The sequence below is a fragment of the Prunus avium genome, chromosome 8 (assembly GCF_965620075.1).
Source record: "Prunus avium chromosome 8, drPruAviu1.hap1.1, whole genome shotgun sequence".
NCBI lineage: Eukaryota > Viridiplantae > Streptophyta > Magnoliopsida > Rosales > Rosaceae > Prunus > Prunus avium.
Genome location: NC_142291.1, coordinates 39,710,278 through 39,732,171, shown reverse-complemented (window position 1 = coordinate 39,732,171; position 21,894 = coordinate 39,710,278). Strand labels below are relative to the sequence as shown.

Here is a 21,894-nt window from a genome sequence, read left to right as displayed (position 1 = left end):
CATTTATTTTTACTTTTTTTTTGGGTTCAAACGTTGCCCAATGGTTAAATAATTGGAATTTACTTTTTATATCGAATATTACATCCTTCTCTTTTTTTAATATCAAATGATACATCCTTTCTTATTTTGGCTTCCCCCATTCCAACCTTGTATTTATTTAAGAATTAGAAGATATATGGATAAATAAGGCACGAAAAGGTCCAAATTCTGATTGCGGGAGTATCAATCAAATGCCAAGATGTGCACGGGAAATCAAAAAAATGTTTCCCAGCCCCTGAAGTACAATAGATAACACTATTATGTGCACGAGCGCCAGTATTTTTTGGTACAAAATAAGTTAGTGACCATAAGGAGGTCAGTCAAGGTTCGGGTAAGTTCCATCAAGAGTCTGCATCATCGTCTTCTTCCGACCTTCTTATGGTTTTCAAGTCAACCAAATGGCGCATAGTTGGTCTGCCATGCGGGCAATTCCACGGAGACTTCAGATCTGCCAAGTGCTCCAGAATCTGAAACAGGGGGATTAAGTCAGAAGATGTGACCGTTTCAAACCAACTCATAAGGATATCAGGGCTTCAGCATTAGTAAATCTACAGCTATGCTTCACTAAGACGGGCTGGAAGAGCTGGGTTGGTGGTTACGAATCAGGTGGAGGATCAACAGTAATGCAAAGTTATATTAAAGGTTGTTACCCTCTGCATCTCATTTCTTCCAAGGGCATCTCCAATCATAACGGATGATCTGCAAGCGCGTGATGCCAGCATTGCACGAACTCTAGATGGGCAAACAGAATCAACAGTGTCCATCTTATAACTACCAATGATTGAGCATTCACCATGACTATCAGCAAGAGTGGAAATGAGGTCCTTAACATCTGGACATTCAAATGCACATATTAGTTACATTCCCAGACTCCATTGCTAATCAGTCACTCCCAGACTCTCGAACTAAACATTTCAAATATTATATTCATGGAGATTGTTATGTTACACCATTCTACAATTAACAACATGGAAGATTTCCAAACAAGTGGTACCTTCTACTCCGAAAGTTATGTTTTTACTGAAGGGGACAGCTTTCAATTTGAAATGGTGCCCAGGTGGAGCATGTGGATCCTCTTCCAAAGAAAATCCATTTTTCCTAAGATTGAAACCAGAGTCCACGAAAATAAACTTTTTTTTATTAATGAATAAAGATATGCATGAAAGAAAATAGTCGGACAGAGTTTGCACCTGATTATGTCTATGTGCATGGAAGCTACCACTTCTTCTTGAGGAGATAACTCCAACCTCAATGGCCTACATACTCAAATGTGGAAGTGAACTTTCAGAACTTGATCTCTGATTTAAAGAGGGAACAATCGTTTGCATAAGCAGAACAAGAATAACAGAAGGAATGGAAAAGAAAAGTGACATTGAAAAATAATGTGTACAGATTGGTTTTCCTTATCCCAAAGAGTGACATTGAAAAATAATGTGTGAATTCAAAAGCAGTGGGACCAGTATAAGAAATCGCAAGGAAGGATCATTTGAAACCGTTACTAATGTGATGCTGCAAAACACCAAAAAATTAAAATCATCATATGCCAAATATTAGGTGACTCACTAGAGATTTTTTCTTAGACGCATACATGGTTTGACAGAGGTGACCTATTCAATAATTTAGCCCACTGCAGAAATAATCCTACATTCTTTTCTCTTTGAGGTCAAACATCGTATATCCTGAGGGATAAGAATATACCCAATAGAGGTAATCAAAAACTATAACTCACCGAAGCAAAGGCTGTTGGTTTAAGATGGTAGATTGTGACAGACGCTCAAAATTGTACTTCTCATCAGCTGCATGCTGGAAAGAGAAAAGACTATATCAAGTACCATTTTTCACTTAGGTATATAAGTTAACACCGTGCAAAAATTAGAAGGAATAACTAACAAGAATGCATCACCCAACATAAAATTAATTCTGAAGCAGATGATAAATACCTGATCCACAATAAATAAATCTTGATCTAACTTCCCAATGATGAAGCCAAGATTGAACTGCCCAATCACCTAAGAATTGGGAAGCAACTGGAGGTCAGCAACAGTTAAACATAATGAGAAATTCCAAGCATGTGTGCAGTAAATTTAGTAGGTAATCGTAGGGTTTATGATTTTTGGTGGGGGTAGATATGCTTCTTAGACTGTCATGTCCCGTCCTGCTATGGATCAAATAGTCTAACCCAACAACCCCACAGACTCCAACACTACATCTCAGGCAGGTGAAAACATGCATATGTCCATCGAAAAGGTCAGATTGCAACTATATCATGATCACAGAGGTTTAGAAATTAAAAGAGAAGAGGCAAAAGTCGAATGAAAAGAGAAAATAAGAAATGATAACATCATCCAGTCAAGGAAAGCTGATTTTAGTAATAGCACAGAAGTGCATAAAAGAGGAGTTAATGCAAACAACTACCTTCATTCTACCAAAATCTTGCTTTCTAAAAAGTCTTTCCAACTCAGTAGTGGCTGCAGCTAAAGCCCTTGCTTTGCGCTCCTCATTTTCTGGTTGAGAAAGCTCCAATGTTGCAGCAGCATAGCACCTGTCAATGGCCATACAAATCAATCCCATCAAAAACAGAATGTAAAAATATTTTGCCACCTTCAAAAGTTATCACTCTGAAACCTTTGTGCTTTTACTCCTCCAGGCATGCTTGATTGCAATCTAGACAATCTCTGCTGCCTCCTTGTCTTTAGCTCTTGAAAACTAAATTGCAACGTGGAATGCATCATAAGACCAGAAGAAGGCTTTGGCTTTGGCTTTGGAGTGTCTGACAGTATACAAGAAGAAGGTGATGGAGCTGCAACAGGAAGATCTTCAGACAAAATTTTAAGATCCCTGCTAGGTGAAGCAGTTGATGCCATATTAGAACAAGGGTCTGCTTGCTGTTGAGCCTGTAAATCCTGTAATGAAAAATAGTCAAGTTGGACACCAAAAAGTTTAAACTTCAGTTGGGAGCAAGAAAACTGAAGGGTAACATAAGCATACCAAAGTCATCATCACAGTTTAAAGAGGGACTAAGAAAGAGTTATTTTTTCCTCAAATCTAACAAGAAATATCGTGCACAACCATATCTGATGAAGATATCATACAACTTTTTCTGCATAAAAGCTGAACTAAAGGCAGCTAATCTGCATTGGTATTGGTTTAGTGATTTCATAATTTTTCTACATATTTTCTACAAATATTCCTTCTTTTTTTTATAGGATACAAATATACCATAATTCTCAAAGTAGCCAAACCTTTACTGTAAAAGGTAAAAAAATAACCTTCAAATTTATAACACAAAGAGGACATGATGGCACCTTTTAGGGCCATAAAACACCAGACATTAACTTCCTTAGCTTTCAATGATTTTAATATTAACTAAAGAGAAACTTGTTAGTCTTGTACATGTTAAGCTCAAGGCAAACAAGTTTAGAAATTTGGTATAAACCCACTTACCTCTTCAAGTTCTTCATCTTTAGAGTTGCCTCTAGAAGAAACTGGACATCTGATTTTATTGAGGATCTTGTCTGCTCCATCAATTTCAGCACAATTATCAACCTCAGCAGAATCATCAGCCTGGTGATGTTTAACTGGAGATTTTGAAACAGCGACAAGCAAATCAAAGGTGCTATTCTTGGATTGAGTTTGAAGAGCTTGGTTCCTTAGGACAGGCATTTCAGATAGCATTGTACTAATATTTTCATGCTTTCTTTTATTTACAGTTACAAATTGGTTAAGCGATGATTGAACAGAGTTTGAAGGACTAAATGAATTTCCATTCGCAGCAATTCCATTCTCAGTGATGGTTGAAAGAGAATGGGTTCGATCAGTTGCCATCCTATTGATATGTCTTATCAATTGCGTACTACCATCGACCTTCTTAATGCTGTGGACCTTTAAAGTGAAGTCTTTTCCCATTGAATTTCCATGGCTCGACCCTTCTGCATCATGAGTGCACTCAGAGTCAGTTTCAAGAGCTTTCAGAGGAGCATTGCCCTCTGCAATCTGATCCTCATCATGAACTTCTTCAGGAACACTGTCATCTGAAGATACCTGTCTTGGAAGCATAGGAGACATTTGACGACGGAAACAGAACTCAGACCTACCTGCTTCCATAGTGGGCTCCTCCTCGACTTCATTAACAGAGTATTGAGCATTACTTGGAGAGTATCTCAGCTGCAAACCCTCCGGAGTGGGGATGCCCACTACTTCAGGAACACTGTCATCCGTAGACGATTGTTTCAGAAACTTACGAGACTTTTGACGAGGAGAACACAACTCAGACCTACCTGGTTCCTTAGCAGGCTCCTCAACTTTATTAACAGAGAAACGAGCATTATTTGGAGAATATATCTGCTGCAGACCCTCCCTTAGGGCAATCAGTATGGAGCTTTCATCAGAAAAGAACACTTTCCTTTTATCAGGAGTTACGTTGACATCGCAGGCTCTTGTTGGAACAGTAAAATTCATTATTGCAATGGGATGCTGCTGGGAGTTTGCTCCTCTATATAACTCATTCACAAGCTTGGTAACTTTAGGCATATCCACTGGTCTACCATTCACAAAAAAGAACTGTCTATCTCCCATATTTCGCCCACTACCCTGTCCAGACTTGGAAAGAAAACCATCTACCTTGCAACTTTCAGAAACAGATATACTCACAGGTTCTAAGCAATTGAACGTGCTCATACCGAAAAGTGTGACAATGTTATCCTTAAGGGAACCACTTCCTTGTGTTTTAAGTACCACAGACTTTGCATTTTTACCGGTGGCATTGGTGCAGACGATACGAACTCCTTTCGCAATAAGGGCATAGGCCTAAAATTCAAATATCACAAGAAATGATATAAGATTTGATAGACAAAAATTCAATATAACATAATAATAAAGAAAGGCCAATGTGTTCTGGTATAAGTAATAACTCACGCACATTCAGTAAGGAAACAAGCTTTCCGTACTCCTTCCGAATGTTGCGACCAAATTCCTTGCACCGCACTGGTAAATTCGAAAACAAGCTCTTCACAGTGACGGTAGTCCCGACTTGCCGGGCCGTCTTCTTTTCGGCGACCAATAAACCTGAATGGTCAAAAGTCAAGTGCGTGGCAACGGGCTCGTTCTTCGTCCTGGTTTCCACTGTCAAATTCCCCAACGCACACAGAGAACTCAAGGCCTCGCCTCGGAACCCGAACGTGGTCAGAGACTGGAGGTCAGGGAAACCGACCAGTTTGGAAGTGTGATGCCTGAGGGCAAGGACCTTGAAGTTGTTCGGTGAAATGCCACAGCCATTGTCGATGACTTGGAACCACTCTTTGCCGTAGTCTTTGAGCGCGATTTCGATGCTGGTGGCGCCAGCGTCGAGGCTGTTCTCGACCAATTCTTTCACGGCGGCCGAGAGGTCTAGAATCACTTGGCCGGCGCAGATTCTGTGCACCACGCCCTTGTTTATGGGTTTTATGGTTGGAGAATCGGATGGAGTTGTTGCTTCCATTGAAACCCTAATTCATAAACCTCAAACTTCAGCTCATGGATACGACACTGTTCTGGCTAGAAATTCACTGGAAAAATGCTTGTTCTTGATTCTGAGTGGGAAAAATTAAAACCCTAAGTGATGAAATCATGAAAGGGATTTATGAGTGTAAAATTGACCTATCGGATTTTGCCGCCAAAACTGAAGCGGAACCGTTGAAATGGTGACGGTATCGGTATTTATGCTGGCGAAGCTAACGTCTCAGTCTCGGCCTAGCTACTAGCTGGTTATTTTTTATTTTTTATTTTAAACTTTTCTCAACTTGTTGAAAAGCGATAAAAGGAATTTCGGTCACCTTTTTCTTTTTCTTTTTCTTTTTGACATTGTAGTAAGGGATCAAAATTAATTTTCCCAAAATCTTAATCTTAACTGATTTCCATAATCGTACAAAACTTGGCATAAAAAGATGCAGCACAATAATGCATGGTGATGGAGGCTGGGTTTCAATGATCATCCCTGTAATTAACAAAGGGCAATAGCCATATGTAACAGAACCATTTCCAACATAACTTTTGCCTGTTCACTGTTCGGTGAAAAGAATATAATTCTCATTTGTTTCTAAACCGAAGAATGAAAAGGAAATATAAACAACTTGATTCTGAGAAATCCAGCATCTTTGACATAACAAAGATACCCTTTATTTGGAATAATTACAAAAATACAAACGTACACGTATAAAAGGAACGCTGGAAATGCACGAAAAGACTGCGTGATCTGTGTCTCTAGCTGCACTGCACTACTGCTTTTTAATGTTTATAGTCCAAAGAAGATCTGAATCAGATTGTACGGTGATTTTCTCTCCTTTGACAATATTTGAAGTACTGATTAAACCACCAAACTTCATCTCTGTTTCAGCTGGACAGGAAAAGCAAGATTGAGTTAGATTCCCGTAACAAATTGCATAGCTACGAACAACAGATATAGAAAATTTCACCATGCGGCATCCCTGTCATACCACACCCAAGAAGAAAGTCCTCAACCCAAGTCCCAATTGGGATACAAACTGTAAGTGCAGTAGAGAACAGATAGTTTTAGTGAGTTACACATATGGCTCCCACTCAAAATACTTAGGTAGTCTGGCCACACTTGCACCTTACAGGGGGCTATTAGATCACCCAGCACATGAACAATGAAATCAATACTCAGGTAGTCTTACCCTTTTTGGTCATGTTTAAGAAGGGAAGAACAGGATTAGGTGACATGCAACAGTGGTGAGCAGACAAGTATTTTCTAAGCAAGTTCTCTTAGGTCTTCCCAATAAAGGCAAGCATTTACTAGCCTTATGACTTAAGAAATACTCACCAAGATCCCATTGAAGCCCAGTGGTTGTAGTACTTCCAGACGGCATTCCAATGGGTATAAGTCCACAGTGAGGGCCTTCAATGGTTGGTTGAATATGGATCTCATGGCAGTGTGTCCTTGGAAGAAGATGGATGAGGCAATCATCAGATATAAGAATTATTCTAACGGTTGAGAATCGACATAACACATTGATGTTTCCAATCTCATGGTCAAACCGTCCACCAAGTGCCCCAGCAACCAGAATGCATAGCTGGAAATACATTGAGAAGAAACACAGTTACTATACAAATATGAGAGACATACTATACTAGCAATCAATTTAGCAGAATGTCAAAATCTGGAAACAATAAATTTGACCACTCAATTCCAAACAATAAATTATAACATGCAACTTACATTGGATTTATCTAGGTCTGGTGCCCAGTCACATATATATGCTACACACTTATGTAGATCGGTGGTATCCTGATCATCAGATTCATCAATTATCTTGGTTCCCTGCATTCAAATAGCAAACACAGACAACCTGAGAAAACACCAGAGCACCACATGTATGCAAATCGAGGAGCAATAGTACCGCAACAACATAATAAAATGCATCGAAAAAATCAGTCCCAATGACGTTATTCATATATAGGGTGGTGAATCATCTTCCAAATAACTCTAAAGGACAACATCATCAATCACTTCCTCAAGTTTTCCAGATATGAAAACAGGAATGATAGCTAAAGATATCGAGAATTACGCAGAAGATCAAGCTCACTTACCATATTAGCATAAAATTCCAAGACTTCCTTTCGGATTGAGTCCATGTCACCTTTAATAACGTCAGGCTTGTACCTGGAACAAATATCAGCACTTAGTATCAAAAGAAGATGCAAAGGTCATCTAATCACTTTTCAGGAAGAGATTTATACTATTTATAGTGCAAAGTACAGGGGCAAATGTCAATCCAACTCCATTATATGTCTTCCAGTCAATACCCCACCAATTTTTCGATAAGTAAACCAAAAACACTAGAAATTATAAAATAAGATGCGCCAAGGCTTAAATTTAAAGGGGAATAATTAAGTAAATAAGCAAAAATTGCCTCAAACAACAAAAAGCGGCTGGAAAAGGAACAACTTCCTTAAAGAATCAACTTTAACAACTAAACTGACAGCGGAAGGATCGAACCAATAAAAGACCATACTTTACAGCAAAAAACAAAAAAATAAAAACCTTTTCCGAACATCGAAAGCGTTTTCATGAGGCAACAGGAGAGGCATGTCATCGTAAACGCGATTTGCTCCGCCGTCGGCACACAAACGTAGTTGTGCTGCTCTAAACAAACACGCACCACAAAATGCTCAGAGAAACAAATTGAAAAAGTGAAAACTGGAAAAAAAGAAAATAAAGGTGAAGGTGCAGGAATAAGTACCGTGCTTCCATAGAAGAGGGGCGAATCTCGGGAGGCTCTGGTTAAGCACCACAAGCGCATAGGTTGGAGAAGGTGGGATCGTAGGGAGGAGAAAGGTTGAGGAATGAGACATGAGCTCCATGGCGGTACACTTGCTCGCTTATTGGTTTCTTCTGTTCTGTTGGTTTGGTTTTGAGGTTCTTCAGTTTGAATTGAATTGAATTCGGTTGAATTCAGACGAATGCAATAAAAAAAAAAGCGTAGGTATTAATAAGTCAAAGACGGAGGTGGACGTGGACCATTCACTCGAATGCTAATTTGACCATATACAGTAGGTACCACAAACCAGAGAGAGACATCACTTTGGGTTACGGGTCATCAATATTATAATAAGAATAATAATTAATTTTTTATTAATATACCATAAATTAGAAAGGACATGTCATCCACCGTCAGACCTACGAGCTATAAACAGAAAGAATCATCCTTGTTCAACCTTCCACCGCACACACTGACTGCCCAAAAGTCGTCGGTTGTTAATTCCGGACCCTATTTATTATTTTAAAAATAAATCAAATTGATCAAATTACTACCCCTCATAACAGTATCAGAATGGTGTTACAGGCAGGCCCATTGATAACCATTTCTCTTTCACTTTCTCTTTTTTTACCGCTTCCGTTACAATACGCATGAAGGTTGTGGTAAATAAGCAGACAGAAGGTTGTCCAGCCCAAAAAAGGAACTGTAAATGGGTTTTCCATTACTCAGTCGTATGTGCAGGCAAAAGGCCTAATAGCAAAGAGAAAGGGCTAGTCAGTTAACTGAATTATGAATTGAGAAACGACATTCCTAACAGACATGTTAATTGTAAATTAAAAGAAAAGGTAAGAAAAAATATAAAACCTATATATATATATCATACAAATGGGAACATGACCTGCAATGGGATTTCAATGGATATCTAAGTAAGATCCCATCTTGCCACGCCTTTAAGCTTTCTATACAAGCAGGAAAATAAAAAAAAGGAAAAAAAAAAAGAATTATCTATTCTACATAAAATAGCTGAGAGATTTCTTCTTTCTGGATCCACCTTCTCCATATAGGTCATTCCATTGGAGGAGCTCGCTCATATTCGTAGACTCTGATGATACACTTGCGCATACCTGGTGGCATTGAGTTCAATATTAAACAACCAAAAGTTCCAAGACAACCCAACACCGCAGGTAGACACTGCAACAACCAAAAAGCCTAAAACATACCTGCTCATGCGCATGTTTAAAATCCTCCAGCTTCAAAGGACGGATGTCGGAACTACAATACAATTCAGGTTGAGGTCTGTTCTCCACCACAGCTAAACTTCTCTCCTGAGATATGTGGAGAAAGAAAACTTATAACCAACCACACCACTTAAAGTCCCAAAAATCAAATGTTACTTCCAGAAAACCAACCTTTTTTTCTCTCTCTAAAATTTCTCGAATGGGGCGGTGAGCTGCAGTAACACACAGGTTCTGCAACCACAAAAGAAATCAAGACAATCTATTACATACAATTTTTGAAAAAAAAAAACGAAGACAACATATCTAAGGAGCATGTATGGTCTCAGAAAAATTAGTAGGCAACCTTTAGGTCACTTCCAGAATACCCATCCGTCATACTTGATACTGCTTCCAAATCAACATCAGGTTCAAAATCTTCTTTGGCTAGTATGACTCTCAGTATTTTCTCTCTGTTTGGGGCATCCGGCAAGTTCACCATCAATCTGCACACAAATTAATATCGTACATAGGAAGTTAGTGAAACTTGCATTGACATATAACATATGTAGTAAAGGCAAAAACATACGATTTTACCTCCTTGGAAGCCTCCTAATAACGGCCTCATCAAGATCAAAAGGCCTATTAGTAGCAGCAAGAACCAATACACGTTCTTTATCCTTTGTACGCAGACCATCCCAGTTCACCATGAACTCATTTTTCATTTTACGCATAGCCTCATGTTCCCCAGGGTTTTCACGCCTTCCTAACATGCTGTCAACCTACAACAGTAGCCGTAAATAAGAATCATTTGCACAGAAGAAAATTGATTGAAACAAAAACAACAAAAAGAATCTATAATTCTCTTCTAAACTGGCATGGCATCTTTCATGACAAGGCCACTTCAAAATCCACTAGTGGCCTGCCAAACACATTGGTGTATTCTAATGAGTGGAGCGTACTCACTCACCATGTCAGCTTTTAAAACAGTTCAGCAAAACTCTTTGTATAAATAAAATTTTCCAACAAGAAAAACTAGAGGAAAATGAGGGGGAAAACAAGTTCCCTGGACATAGCACAAATATATAGATGTTTTGCACCAACCTCATCAACAAAAACAACACTAGGAGCAATTTTACTAGCTAAAGAGAACACTGCTTTAACATACTTCTCTCCTTCCCCAAACCACTGCAACAAAAGTTAAAAGGTGTCATATGGATTCAAGAAATCTCACAAAAATCCAGCAACCACAATAATAGCATATCAACAAATACCTTTGAAGTAATACTTGACATTGATATGTTAATAAAGTTTGCACCAGCTTCAGTTGCAACAGCCTTTGCGAGCATTGTCTTTCCAGTACCCGGAGGACCAAACAGCAAGATTCCTTTGCAAGGCTGTAGAAAAAGTAACGATAATCAAAAGACAAACATGCAGAAGAAGCATCAACTAAGATTTTCACTTTCCACAGGGGAGAAAGGAAACACAGACATAAAAAGGTCATGCTTCTACCTTAGTCAGCTGTCCTTTGCTAAACAATTCGGGCCTCTGAAGAGGAAGCATCACCAACTCCTTTAGTGTGTCCTTAACATTTTCCAAGGCCCCAATGTCATCAAAAGTAACCCCAATATCACTCGGTGGAATTACATCAGCAAGAAGTTTTTTTTCAAATTCGTTTCCTGTAACCACATCCTGCAAACTCTCGTGAAGTCAAGTCCAGTACAAATACACTAAAATTCTTGATCATAAGAAGAAAAAAAAATCAAATTTTCCTTGCATCCTCAGAGAGCAGAAAGAGCAAGGCATTTATAGGTAGTTCCACATCAAACAATCTGCATACCTTAAGTGATTTCTTTATGCTCTTGTTTTCATTCTGAATGCCTTGTAAAATGTTCAGTCCATACTGAAGACTGTATCATAAAAACATAATGAATATCATTAGAAGAAGAGACTAGGCAGTACATCTAAAGTATACTGTACTAAAACACAGTACAACCTTTCACTAGAAATAACGAGTTTGTCATCTTTAACCACAGCCTCGGAACAATGCATAGAATGGTAACTTAAGGCCCAGCCTACTACTTTCTCAACACCTGGTGAAAAAACGACACAAAAAGCATAAGTGAATATTCCAGTCAAGACTGTCAGCAAAATGTTCTACGTTACAAGATTTAAGTTCAAGAAAACTCACTCTCAGTTGTAAGTGCAAGATCTTTGATGCACAGATTTTCAAGGTCAGGGCAATCCAGACAAATACGGTTAAGAACCTGAAATCAGAATGCTTTATGTAAATATCAAGAATTAACATAGCAAACAGTAAAACACAATATTAGCCACTAAAAGCTAAGTAAAAATAAGTTATAAGACATGTTATCAGGGAACTGGATCACTGTATGCAGATGCATGTTAGCAAACACATGTGCATCCATCTTCATATTCATGTGTTTGAATACGTGCACAAGAGAGTTTGTGAACAGTATACAAGAGAAAACTACATACACTGCAAGAAAGTCAAAAACAGTCCAGAGTTTGAATCAATAAAATTGTACATGTAGAAACATATTTTCAAGACAAAACCACCACCAGCATGAAGGAAGAAATAGAAATGTGATCAGATGTACTCACTGAGCGAATGCTAACAATATTTGACTGTGCTTTCAAAGTTTCAACATCACGTTCCAACTGCTGCTTCCAGTCCGAAAGTAAAGCTTCGTCCTACCAGGATAGCCGAAGTTACTACATCATTCAAGCAATAGCAAATAGCAAAATGACCATATATATATGTAAGAAAAAGGATCATTACCTGAGGCAGCTGTATCGTCACCTTGTTGGGGAAAATCCGAGTGAGTTGCTTCATAGTTTTAGGAGTTTCTTTGCTCCTATCATGCAGCCTACCAAGGTTATCCTGAACACCAGCAATAAATGTTTCATCTTAATTTTTAAGGCAAAATTACAATCATCTATGAACAAGCAGGTAACAACTTGTGAATAAACATTGACAGCAATAGTTCCAGACTACCACTAGGAAAAAATTGCACGCTGATCTACTGGATGTGATCCTACGTGATAACAAAATATGGGTGAATTTCATATTTCAACATGAACAGAGCCCCATCCTCAGATTATTTCAATTGACCTTAAGGAATTTGTGTACATTTGCATATGAGAGAGATAGAGAGATGAAGTTAAACACAAATCATCCAGCAAACAGATAGGAAATTAAGTTAATCCGAAAATAATATAGTTATAGTTATAGAATAAAAACTAAAGAAATGCTCTCACACGACGCACAGCGAAGAAATTTATGCACTTTTTGCATAATTGTAAATCAGAATAAAACATGATTACAGATGATGATAATCATGTAAAAATGGAATCAGTAATAGGATACACACATAAAAAAGAACAAGATACATGCCCATAAACACAACAAAGGAAAAAAAATGGTAGAAGAGGCAACTGGCATACCGGAAAAGCAAGATCAAGCAAAGCGGTTTGGTTAAAACCAAACTTTGTAAACAAAAGACCACCAGGATGAGACTGCAAAACATAAAATATAGTTTTGATGTCAGATTGCAAGAAATAGTTTAAAATGAGCTAATTAAATACAATCCTCACACTCTTACCTTCTCTTTACGATTGTCCAACTGGGTATGAGAGCCGATTACAACAACATTCTCTGGCAAGTTTTCAAGCTTACTCTTTAAGACAGTATATGCATCTGAGTTACCTACCATAGCCTTTTCTATCTCTTTCACAAACAATATCAAAGGAAGACTTTTACTCTCATTGGATGCCACCTGCACAAGAGCACTTCAGATATTAATACCAAAATAACAGTAACTATCTTGCTTCAGTAAAGGGCAAGGATTACCTCTAGAAGTTCACTAATAGCAAGCTTGTCAATGTCATCACCTCCAGAAACATCCAAGTGAAGTAAATGACTAGCTGCATAATAGAAATCAATTATTAACACAAGAATACAGCAAGAAGAATAAAGCAAAAGCATGTAATAATGTAATAATGTAAGAACATATGATATCAGAAAATCACCAGAACAAAAAAAGCCATGATCTTCTTCACAAAGACCACCAAGATCATTGCCATCTGGTATCGATTTATCAAATCTAACCCCAATTTTTGAGGACCCATTGTCTTCAAAAGCAAGAACAACTTTGCCTCTACAACCATATGATGGTCCCCTGCAGAAGAAGTTAGAACCAAAATCATTTTCCAATCAATGATCTATGGAATTCAACTAATACCTATAGGAGAATTAAAACTTTTTTCAATTGGGAAAATAATATTTGGGTAAAAACTGCTACAAAAACTTTCCACAAACTGGATTGGCAGCAGAGAAGCAATTTCATATGCATCACCTTATCCCCAACTGGGGTGGCAACTTAAAATTACTTGCCACAGCATTGCCAAGTAAAACAAAGATTTTAGAGCTCTTAGTTACGCCGCCATCATTCTCTCAGTTTAGATGCCAGTGGTAATATATTCTTATGTTACATAATTAAGTAAAAAATAAAATAAATGGAAGAGGAAAAATGGCAGTTTCAAAGAGATGCCCCATGTCATACATTGAGGCATACCAGACCCTCTTCTTGCTTCAGCAAATGGCATATACATACAAATGCCATTTACGAATATCAAAGTTAGTCAGAGGTGTAACATTTTTTACCATCATGCAAAACAAGTACCTTAAAGGACAACTCTGAAGAGGAGGCCCAGCAGATATGGCACCCACAAATTTTACCTTATCACCTGCATAGATTACAAGAGTTAGCAGCTCAGAGACTGAGAAAGTGTCAAGTTACAACTGGGAATCAATAATCAATAAGTAAGAAACTAGATGGTTAACATTTTAAGAAAAAAATCATGCCTTGTTTAAATGTAACGCCTCTGGAAGATGCAGTAGAAGTCTCCTGCTTTGGTGGAGCCTGAGAACTCACAGTGGATCCACCAGTAATTTCAGCCTCAACACTAGAGGTTGGTTTCTTATGCTTTAATCCGGCAGCATGAGCTGCTCGTTTAGCAAACACGGAAACTCTGTCAGGCCTTGATACTTCTTTAACAGAATCAGCTTCCTTGGGCACTGGTGCCTGCATTCATTTAGAAGTAAATTAAGACAAATATTTTTTTAAATGTACAATTACAAACTTTGATTACTGAAATGACGAAGCAAAACTCCAATAAAAACTAAATTTAGAAAACAAGAAGAGGAGAAATACAAACTTGAAAAACAAAGATGGTTCTAGTTAAAAAGCAATTAAATGGGGATATGAAAGAACATACACCAGGCAGGAGAAGAGAATCAACAATTAGCAATCTAGCACCACAATGTTTCGCAAGTGCCTTTGCCAAGGTTTCCTGATATATCTCAGAGCCTACAAAAAAATAATAATAAACATAACGGATTGACAAGGAAAGCAAACGAAAACAGCATAGAATTTATAAACCACGGAATTACAAGCCTACGTGATAAAAGAAAATGGCAGAGATACCTGCAGGACCAGATAATAATATACGCGGGCTTGCGGTAGAGAGTAATGAGGTATACTTTGAAAACTCACTACACTTCAAATGAATGTGGGTGGAAGCAATCAAAACAATCTTTGTAGTATCACTGTTAAAATGCAAAATGAAATAAGTACAAAAATCATTATACAAAACGAGTAGAGCTGTGAGTACAGGAAATTATCAATCAGTCCAACATAGAATAGGGAGCACAGATAATGGATAAGGTCTTTCTATATATGAAAGGAAAATAAAAGGAAAGATAGTTGAAACAAATCACGTGCAATTAGGGAAGTTACTTCAGTATCATATCATGACATAATCAACAAGGAAAAAGCAAATGATGCACCTTAGGTAATACGGGAAACTTTCAAATGAGACTTCAATATCATCAGGATTTAGAATTCCTTGTTGTAGTTTCTCTTTAAATGCTTGTCGCCTAGTTGATATCAAAATTGGAGGATCAAAATCGTGGAGAAGTTCTCTGATTTCCCTTTGCTCATCAAGTATCTTGGAAATGCTGCCACTTAAGTCAAAGTTTGTACTAGAAGAACCGCCAAACATTCGGAAAAGTGGTCTTAGTTGATAAGCTTCCCCAGGGACTTTTCCAGTTTCAGTATCCATATCCAATGCAAGGCTATCAACATTGGGGTTTTCATCGGCAGTGTCAGGGTACTGAACAATATCTTTATCACCTGAAACTTGATCATTAGTGTTAGTTGTATCCTTCATCTCAATGTCTGCGGTACGATCATCTGACCCTCCACAGCCAGAAGCAAGAGAAGGCATCTCTGCATCTTGTTGCAGATTGTCACCAGCTTTAGCAGGTTCTGGAAGGGGCGACAAGTCATTTGGCCCATTTGACATCGACGCTAATATTGATGCCCCATCAACAGCAGAGGGGTCCCCTGATCTTGCCTCAATATGTATCCCATTAACTGGAGTACTCTGAGTTTCTAAAATGCTAATTGAAGGAATGCCCTGAGCAGCTATATTATTATCATTGGTCAGCTGTTGGAAAATCTTATTCCACGTCAAGGAACCAATTGAACATAATAAGAGGTGGCATTAGATTGAAAAATACAACATACAATAAGAAACTGCAAAAGAAGAGCGGGGGTTCGGGGAAGGGATTAACACCAAAACACAACATTATATATGTCATAATGATTACTCTAGGCTGTACTGCAGCAAAAAGGATACATAAGCATGTTTTCCAGACAAACTGAATACAACCTCATCCCCTCCACTAAGAACCACCTTCGAATCTTTTTGATAAATCTTCTCATTTACTTGAACATCACCTTTACCCCCTGTAATTTCTAATTCTGCAATGGATGAACCTTCACGCTATGCAAATTCAAAATATTTGAAGAAAAAGGAAAATAATATCAGCCAACAGTTAATTTTTCACAAACCTAGCATACTCACTATTATAACCAGTCAGAATTTAGTAGAAGCTATATGGAAGACAATACCTTAACATGCTTCAGTTTACACAAGGTAGTACTAATGGATGGGTCTTTAAGACATAAATTGCAATCACGACTTTGACCGACAGTGAAAACAGTATCACAAATGAACAGGTGCGGGTTCTGGCAAAGCAATTAGAAACAAACGTAAAATTAGTTCAAAATAAAAAAAGAACATCTTGACCAAGTAGGAAGCATTCTTATTAAAATCAAAATAAATAAATAAAAATCAACAGCTTGCTACTTGATAACATTAGTAGCACAAAATGAACGAAAGCAAACAGAAACTTCTTTGGCAGTTAAATTTTACATAACCTTCATAAATAAATAAAAAAGCAAGTTCTTCGATTCTGGGGAAAATAATAAGTAGTACAATCATACATTTGGAGAAAACATTGCTTCTCTCTTATGGCAACATTGTCAATCTTTGTTTTTAGATTTTATCTTTTTGTTAGAGAGAGAGGAAATATACGGAAGAAATGAGGGATGAAGAAGGGTGAGGGAGGGTGGTGGGAGGGTGGTGGGAGGGAGGTGGAAGATGTGTATATGGAACATAACACATTTAATCCACGCCAGCTTTGCCCTTCACCATTTCACCACTCTTGTGTAGGCGTTTAGATAAACCTCATCCGCCCAGCTACTCTGTGTCATGTTAATGCAAAAATTATATGATTGCATGCAACTGGTTTGCATTTAACAAAACCAAACATGCTAAATAGAAATGACCTGTGAGGTGTAATAAAATTCATAACAAAATAATAAGAACCAGCATCTCTGTCGAATTACTGGGAAAAAAATTCCTGAAAAGCCAGCTTTATTGTGTGTTATCATTGTTTAGATATCACAATGTGATAAATTCATCCCTTTTAGCCAAACAAAGAGTATCAAGAATAACAGAATGAAAGTTTGTGTATTATATGGCCTTGTATAATTACAACAACCTACAAATTTTGCTTTGGATCTTTCCTAAGAAATCAACGGATAACAAAAGACAGGAGGGAGAAAGTAAGCAACAAATCCCACCTTAGAGCACTGGGAAATAAGCATTCCCCAAGCTGATTTCGAATTTGATTTTGTAGTCTTCTTTGGAAGCTTCTTAGCCCGCTTCAACCCCGCACGGACTGCAGTCTCCCCTGAAAACCCCAACAACCCAAATAAAAAATGAAACCCAAAACCCCAGCACAAACAAAAATTCAAACCCTAAACCTTCATGCAATCGAAAGCCATATACAAACAAGCATGCAAGGAAAGAGCAAGATTTGTACCCAAGGGCTGCGGCGAAACCAAGGCCTCGCCTTCGGCCACGACATCGGGAGATCTCTCGAAAACGGTGGCATCAGAGCCGTTAACAGCCTTCAACGAATCAGTGCTTGGCGGATCAGAGGATCGGAGCTCAATTTCTGGAGGTTGGGACCCAGATTCCTTTATCGGACCCAAGGGCTCCGCCGGCGGCCCGCTCCTAACTCCGTTGTTGGACGACGAAGCGTCAGACGCCTAGGGTTTCACCGAAAACCGATCAAGCATTGGAAACCCAAAATGAAAAAACAAATCTTGGAACAAAAAATGGTACATGCAAGAGAATTCGCGTACACACAGACAAAACCCATATATACATACACAGAGATTCAGTTAGAGCCCTAAAAATGAATTGAAAGAAGATACCTTGGAACGTTTGGGGTTGGGAGGAGGGGAGGCAGATAGGGCACGTTTGGAAGAAGAGCTGCGTCTGGTTTCAACCATGTTGATGCTCAAGTTCGAGCTGTGTCTTCGTCTCTGATCCAAACAAGGTGTTGGTGCAGAGAGAAACAGAGAAGGAGAAGGGTGTGAATGAATGATTGATTGAAGGATATCAGTTATAAGAAAAAAATTGGTGTTGGTGTATGCTTTTTATTTGTTTATTTCATTCCCCCTCTCTTAATATGGTTTGGTTTGAGAGAGAGAGAGAGAGAGGACAAATGGGGGAAGGTTATGAAGCGGTGGAGGAAGTAGGAAGGGCCTTCTTTTAGTTTTGGGTTCAAAATTATTGAATTTTATTGGAATTTAAGTTTGTATTTGGAAGCTCTAAACTAGTTGGAGAGAGTTTCACAGTTTTACGTACTCACTTCCGAACGTTTCATAGATATTTCATTCTGAAATTTGAGGATTTTGATTTGATGAAGTTTCCATGTGAACTTCGGCAAAAGGATAAGAAATTTTTTTTTTTTTGTGCTAATTACTATTTTCTTTTTACTAATAAGTGAAATTACACTAATAAAAAAAGAAGAAGTTAAATTACTATTTACTGCGGCAACTTCTTCATTCTTTTCCCTTTATTAACCCCTTCTAGGTATACTCTGCACCCCAAAAAAAAAAAAAAACAAAACTCTTCCCCATTTTGATTATTACCCAAGTCAAATTAAAAAAGTATCAAACAAATGTACAATCATGTCATATTTACTTACCTTGTAAATATTGATTTAGACATTTGAATTTGAGCGAAGTGGATTAGTCTAAATTATAAATATAACTTTATCTTTAATTAATTTCCATAATATTTGTTAAGATAGTGAACCTAACAAGTTTCATTGTCGTTTTTGTGATGCACATTCAGCCTAGTAAGTTTCTGCAATTTAGGTCGACAAGAGGATGGCTTGGGTTCAAGTTCAGCTAACCAGTGCCCCAAACCACACCAATTTATTAGGTCGTACCTTAAAAATTCCCAAGTGATGAGTTATGCAACTAACTAGCCACACACAACATCCCACTCCAAAACCAAATGATTGCAATTTGCACGATCAACTTCATCAATTATCCACGGATGCATGAACTATGCCAATAACCTGTAAAACAAACACGGTCATGCTCAAAACTTATGTACTAAACTCGAAAATGTTGGCCTTCTTTTTGGTCACCTTCTCTAATTTCACATATCCTAATTTTCAAATTTGAAATTTCAAGACTAAATTTTACATTTTGATGACAACTAAAATATGCAACTTGCTTTCTGACCCACTTGCCTTCTTTTCATACTACTGGAAGGCTGTAAACAGAAGAATATGCGGACTCGTCCGCAATAATTTAAAGTCATGACTATGAATCTCTATTAAAATATGCACTTTAATTTGTAAGTTCATATTTTGGTACCTTTGTTTTGTAAGTTGCTGAAATTTCGGTATATATCTATATATTTTATAAATATTGATGGGATTAGGAGTTGATTATTCCATTTAATTATTTTGGTAGATTTTACTTATCAAATCCAAGGTTGATCGAGTACTTATTTATTTATTTAGTTTTGTATAATGTATTGGCGAGTCAATTGGCTGCCCACCACTCGAAAAGGTTAAGGTTTAGGGAGTGGATTAATTTAATTGAAAATATAAAGTATGTTTATTGGACTTTGAAAAATATCAATCACATGCACCTTCGAAAAGTGGGCAAGGAAGGAATCACGCAGACTCAATCATGCATAGGTTTTTGTTTTTATTAACCTAATCATTGGCAAAACCCCATTATCATTCTCATCTGCCACCTCAAATTATATCCATTTTCTTACTGCTCCAGGTGCTGCCACAAAGGGACATAGCCAATGTTATTTACTCGTTTTGGGCAAACTTGTAGATGCCTTGTAGAAATCTTATGTCACAACTACGAAACTGTACTTGCTAGATAAATGAATACATGGGGAAAAAGTTTGTAATGTGTAATGAAAAAACACGCATTGACATTATACCAATAATATAGTCGAACGTTATTGTTTGGGACGGCAATGATATCGACATATTATCAACATATCCTTTCCATAATCAGACTATCATAATATAGAAAACTATATAAACATAACGCAATTAACAAATAACCTGCCATTTTTTGCCAAAAATGAAAAATAAAAATTTGGTTTCTTTCTGGGAAGCGAGGTTGGGTTCATGAGATTAGAATTTAGGCCAGTGAAAGGGCCATCAAGGCCTAGCTGAGCCTACTTATTTCAGTACAGTACATACTCAACCCATGTGGGCTACCAATTTGATGCTCAACCCAATTTTTGCCAGCACCAAATTTTGTTGGTCATGGCCCGTATCTTAAAGTTATTCTTTATTTTTTTTATTTTTTTAAGGTATGAAAAAAAAGAAGAAGAGGGCTTTCTCTAAACATATTTGTTTGTACGTTTGGCAGGATGGATGATCCTTGGGTGTAGAAATTAAGCATTGGATGAGTGCGGAAGGTGGAATTATGTGTAAACCGAGAGGAGGCTAACAGAGTTTGGGCCATCCATTGTAGATGATGAGGCGATGAGGAATGAGAGGGAGCAAACGGAAACACGTAGTGACCAGAAAACAACAAAACGTAGACAACCAACAGACTCTACAACAACCCAATCCTCATTCCACAACGTTATCCTTCAAATGCAAACAAACAATGAGCAGTCCAACTAGTATTGACAGATACAAGGAAAACACTAATCCTGACAATTACTTGTTTTCTTTTGGCTGTTTGATCTTAAGATAATTTCAACTTTTTTCCTTCTTTATTTTTATTTGTGCGAAAATCATTTTATTAAACATGACAAATATAATATTTGGGTTGAAATACCACCACCAATGGAAGAGGGTTTACGCAATTAACATAAATCACTAATTTAAATGGTTATTGACATGAGTCTTTTTGTTAGTCAGAAGTACTCCTAGGGCTCGTTTGTGAGTGATTTTGGATATACCATAATCACTTTTGGGAAGAATCACTTTCTGGGCTCGTTTGGGACTGCTTCTCTAGGAAATAGTTCTGCTCATAAGCTTTTCTAACAAAAGCGCTTTTATTATAAAATTTCATAAAAAATTGAAATGCTTCATGGAAAAGCACTTTGGAGTGCTTCCTAAAGAAACACATAGCAGGTGTTTCTCCACGAAGCGTTTCTATGACCCGTAAGCACTTCTAAACTTTTCTGTCAAACGTTGTTAGAAGAGCTTTTAGTTATCAGAAAGAGTTTTTGGCCCTTCAAGAATACTCCCAAACAAGCCCTGCATTTATTTCTCGACAATCACTTTAAGTGATTTTGGGCAGAAGCACATCTCATATGCTTCTCCATAAAATTACTTATAACCACTTAGGCCCCGTTTGATTGAGAGGGAGCAAATGGAAAATTACTTTTCCATGTTTGGTATTGTTTGGGAAAGTAACCATGAAATACCACTTTATTTCCTTTCCTATGTTTGGTTTGCGTATGAATGTAAAACAAAGTTTGTTTAATTTTCTAATTATACTCATATGAAATCAAATAAAAAAAAGAATGCATTTAATGTTATATTTATATTCTAAATTGTTAATGGGGACAAAATGGTCATGAAAAATCAGCAGTCAATGATGACCTTGTTTCCCAAAGGTTTTTTTTTATGGGAGGAGGGTTAAATTTCTCTT

At 37.6% G+C, this 21,894-nt stretch overlaps 3 protein-coding genes across 6 annotated transcripts; all 3 read right to left on the bottom strand.

Moving 5' to 3' along the window:
• Positions 1-197: 197 nt before the first annotated feature.
• Positions 198-5,796, bottom strand: PMS1 (DNA mismatch repair protein). Of its 3 annotated transcripts, XM_021964421.2 has the most exons (10): positions 4,958-5,793; positions 3,484-4,845; positions 2,665-2,942; positions 2,455-2,581; positions 1,980-2,048; positions 1,769-1,842; positions 1,230-1,295; positions 1,034-1,137; positions 690-871; positions 198-506 (listed from the first exon to the last, which is right to left on the bottom strand). In XM_021964421.2, the coding sequence occupies exons 1-10, from the start codon at positions 5,513-5,515 to the stop codon at positions 381-383; spliced, it is 2,946 nt and encodes a 981-aa protein (XP_021820113.2). In that variant the 5' UTR covers positions 5,516-5,793; the 3' UTR covers positions 198-380. The 3 variants fall into 3 exon arrangements, with proteins under 3 accessions (XP_021820113.2, XP_021820114.2, XP_088101448.1); XM_021964422.2 differs by lacking the exons at positions 198-506; positions 690-871; positions 1,034-1,137 and having other exon boundaries at positions 1,236-1,337; positions 4,958-5,796; XM_088245322.1 differs by lacking the exons at positions 198-506; positions 690-871; positions 1,034-1,137; positions 1,230-1,295 and adding an exon at positions 1,347-1,548 and having other exon boundaries at positions 4,958-5,796.
• Positions 5,797-6,030: 234 nt separating this feature from the next.
• Positions 6,031-8,512, bottom strand: TPK1 (thiamine pyrophosphokinase1). 2 transcript variants are annotated; one of them, XM_021964344.2, is made up of 6 exons: positions 8,277-8,512; positions 8,078-8,174; positions 7,624-7,696; positions 7,253-7,354; positions 6,857-7,106; positions 6,031-6,409 (listed from the first exon to the last, which is right to left on the bottom strand). In XM_021964344.2, exons 1-6 carry the CDS (start codon positions 8,395-8,397, stop codon positions 6,291-6,293), a joined length of 762 nt encoding a protein of 253 aa, XP_021820036.2. In that variant the 5' UTR covers positions 8,398-8,512; the 3' UTR covers positions 6,031-6,290. The 2 variants fall into 2 exon arrangements, with proteins under 2 accessions (XP_021820036.2, XP_021820038.1); XM_021964346.2 differs by having other exon boundaries at positions 8,078-8,179; positions 8,277-8,432.
• Positions 8,513-9,140: 628 nt separating this feature from the next.
• LOC110761796 (AAA-type ATPase family protein) lies at positions 9,141-18,534 on the bottom strand. The gene is made up of 27 exons (XM_021964360.2): positions 18,166-18,534; positions 17,769-17,997; positions 17,527-17,636; positions 16,510-16,626; positions 16,235-16,381; positions 15,381-16,054; positions 15,019-15,140; positions 14,810-14,901; positions 14,397-14,616; positions 14,215-14,278; positions 13,562-13,710; positions 13,383-13,456; positions 13,135-13,308; positions 12,977-13,048; positions 12,312-12,413; positions 12,134-12,223; positions 11,700-11,775; positions 11,505-11,601; positions 11,349-11,418; positions 11,021-11,200; positions 10,783-10,905; positions 10,613-10,696; positions 10,106-10,290; positions 9,876-10,014; positions 9,704-9,763; positions 9,515-9,619; positions 9,141-9,418 (listed from the first exon to the last, which is right to left on the bottom strand). The coding sequence occupies exons 1-27, from the start codon at positions 18,241-18,243 to the stop codon at positions 9,305-9,307; spliced, it is 3,747 nt and encodes a 1,248-aa protein (XP_021820052.2). The 5' UTR covers positions 18,244-18,534; the 3' UTR covers positions 9,141-9,304.
• Between the last annotated feature and the right edge of the window lie 3,360 nt (positions 18,535-21,894).

Bases quoted from the DNA above. Each gene is read 5' to 3' on its own strand.
- PMS1 (XM_021964421.2), bottom strand. From the start codon at position 5,515: ATGGAAGCAACAACTCCATCCGATTCTCCAACCATAAAACCCATAAAC. The intron at 2,943-3,483 runs GTAAGTGGGTTT...TTTTCATTACAG, and splicing joins AAGATGAAGAACTTGAAGAG to GATTTACAGGCTCAACAGCA. The intron at 1,138-1,229 runs GTGCAAACTCTG...TTTCAATCTTAG, and splicing joins ATGCACATAGACATAATCAG to GAAAAATGGATTTTCTTTGG.
- TPK1 (XM_021964344.2), bottom strand. From the start codon at position 8,397: ATGGAGCTCATGTCTCATTCCTCAACCTTTCTCCTCCCTACGATCCCA. The intron at 7,697-8,077 runs GTTTTTATTTTT...TATTTGTTCCAG, and splicing joins GCTTTCGATGTTCGGAAAAG to GTACAAGCCTGACGTTATTA. The intron at 7,355-7,623 runs GTAAGTGAGCTT...ATTTGAATGCAG, and splicing joins TGGAATTTTATGCTAATATG to GGAACCAAGATAATTGATGA.
- LOC110761796 (XM_021964360.2), bottom strand. From the start codon at position 18,243: ATGGTTGAAACCAGACGCAGCTCTTCTTCCAAACGTGCCCTATCTGCC. The intron at 16,055-16,234 runs GTATCCTTTTTG...ACGTGGAATAAG, and splicing joins TGTCTGGAAAACATGCTTAT to ATTTTCCAACAGCTGACCAA. The intron at 11,201-11,348 runs GTATGCAGATTG...GAGAGTTTGCAG, and splicing joins GCATAAAGAAATCACTTAAG to GATGTGGTTACAGGAAACGA.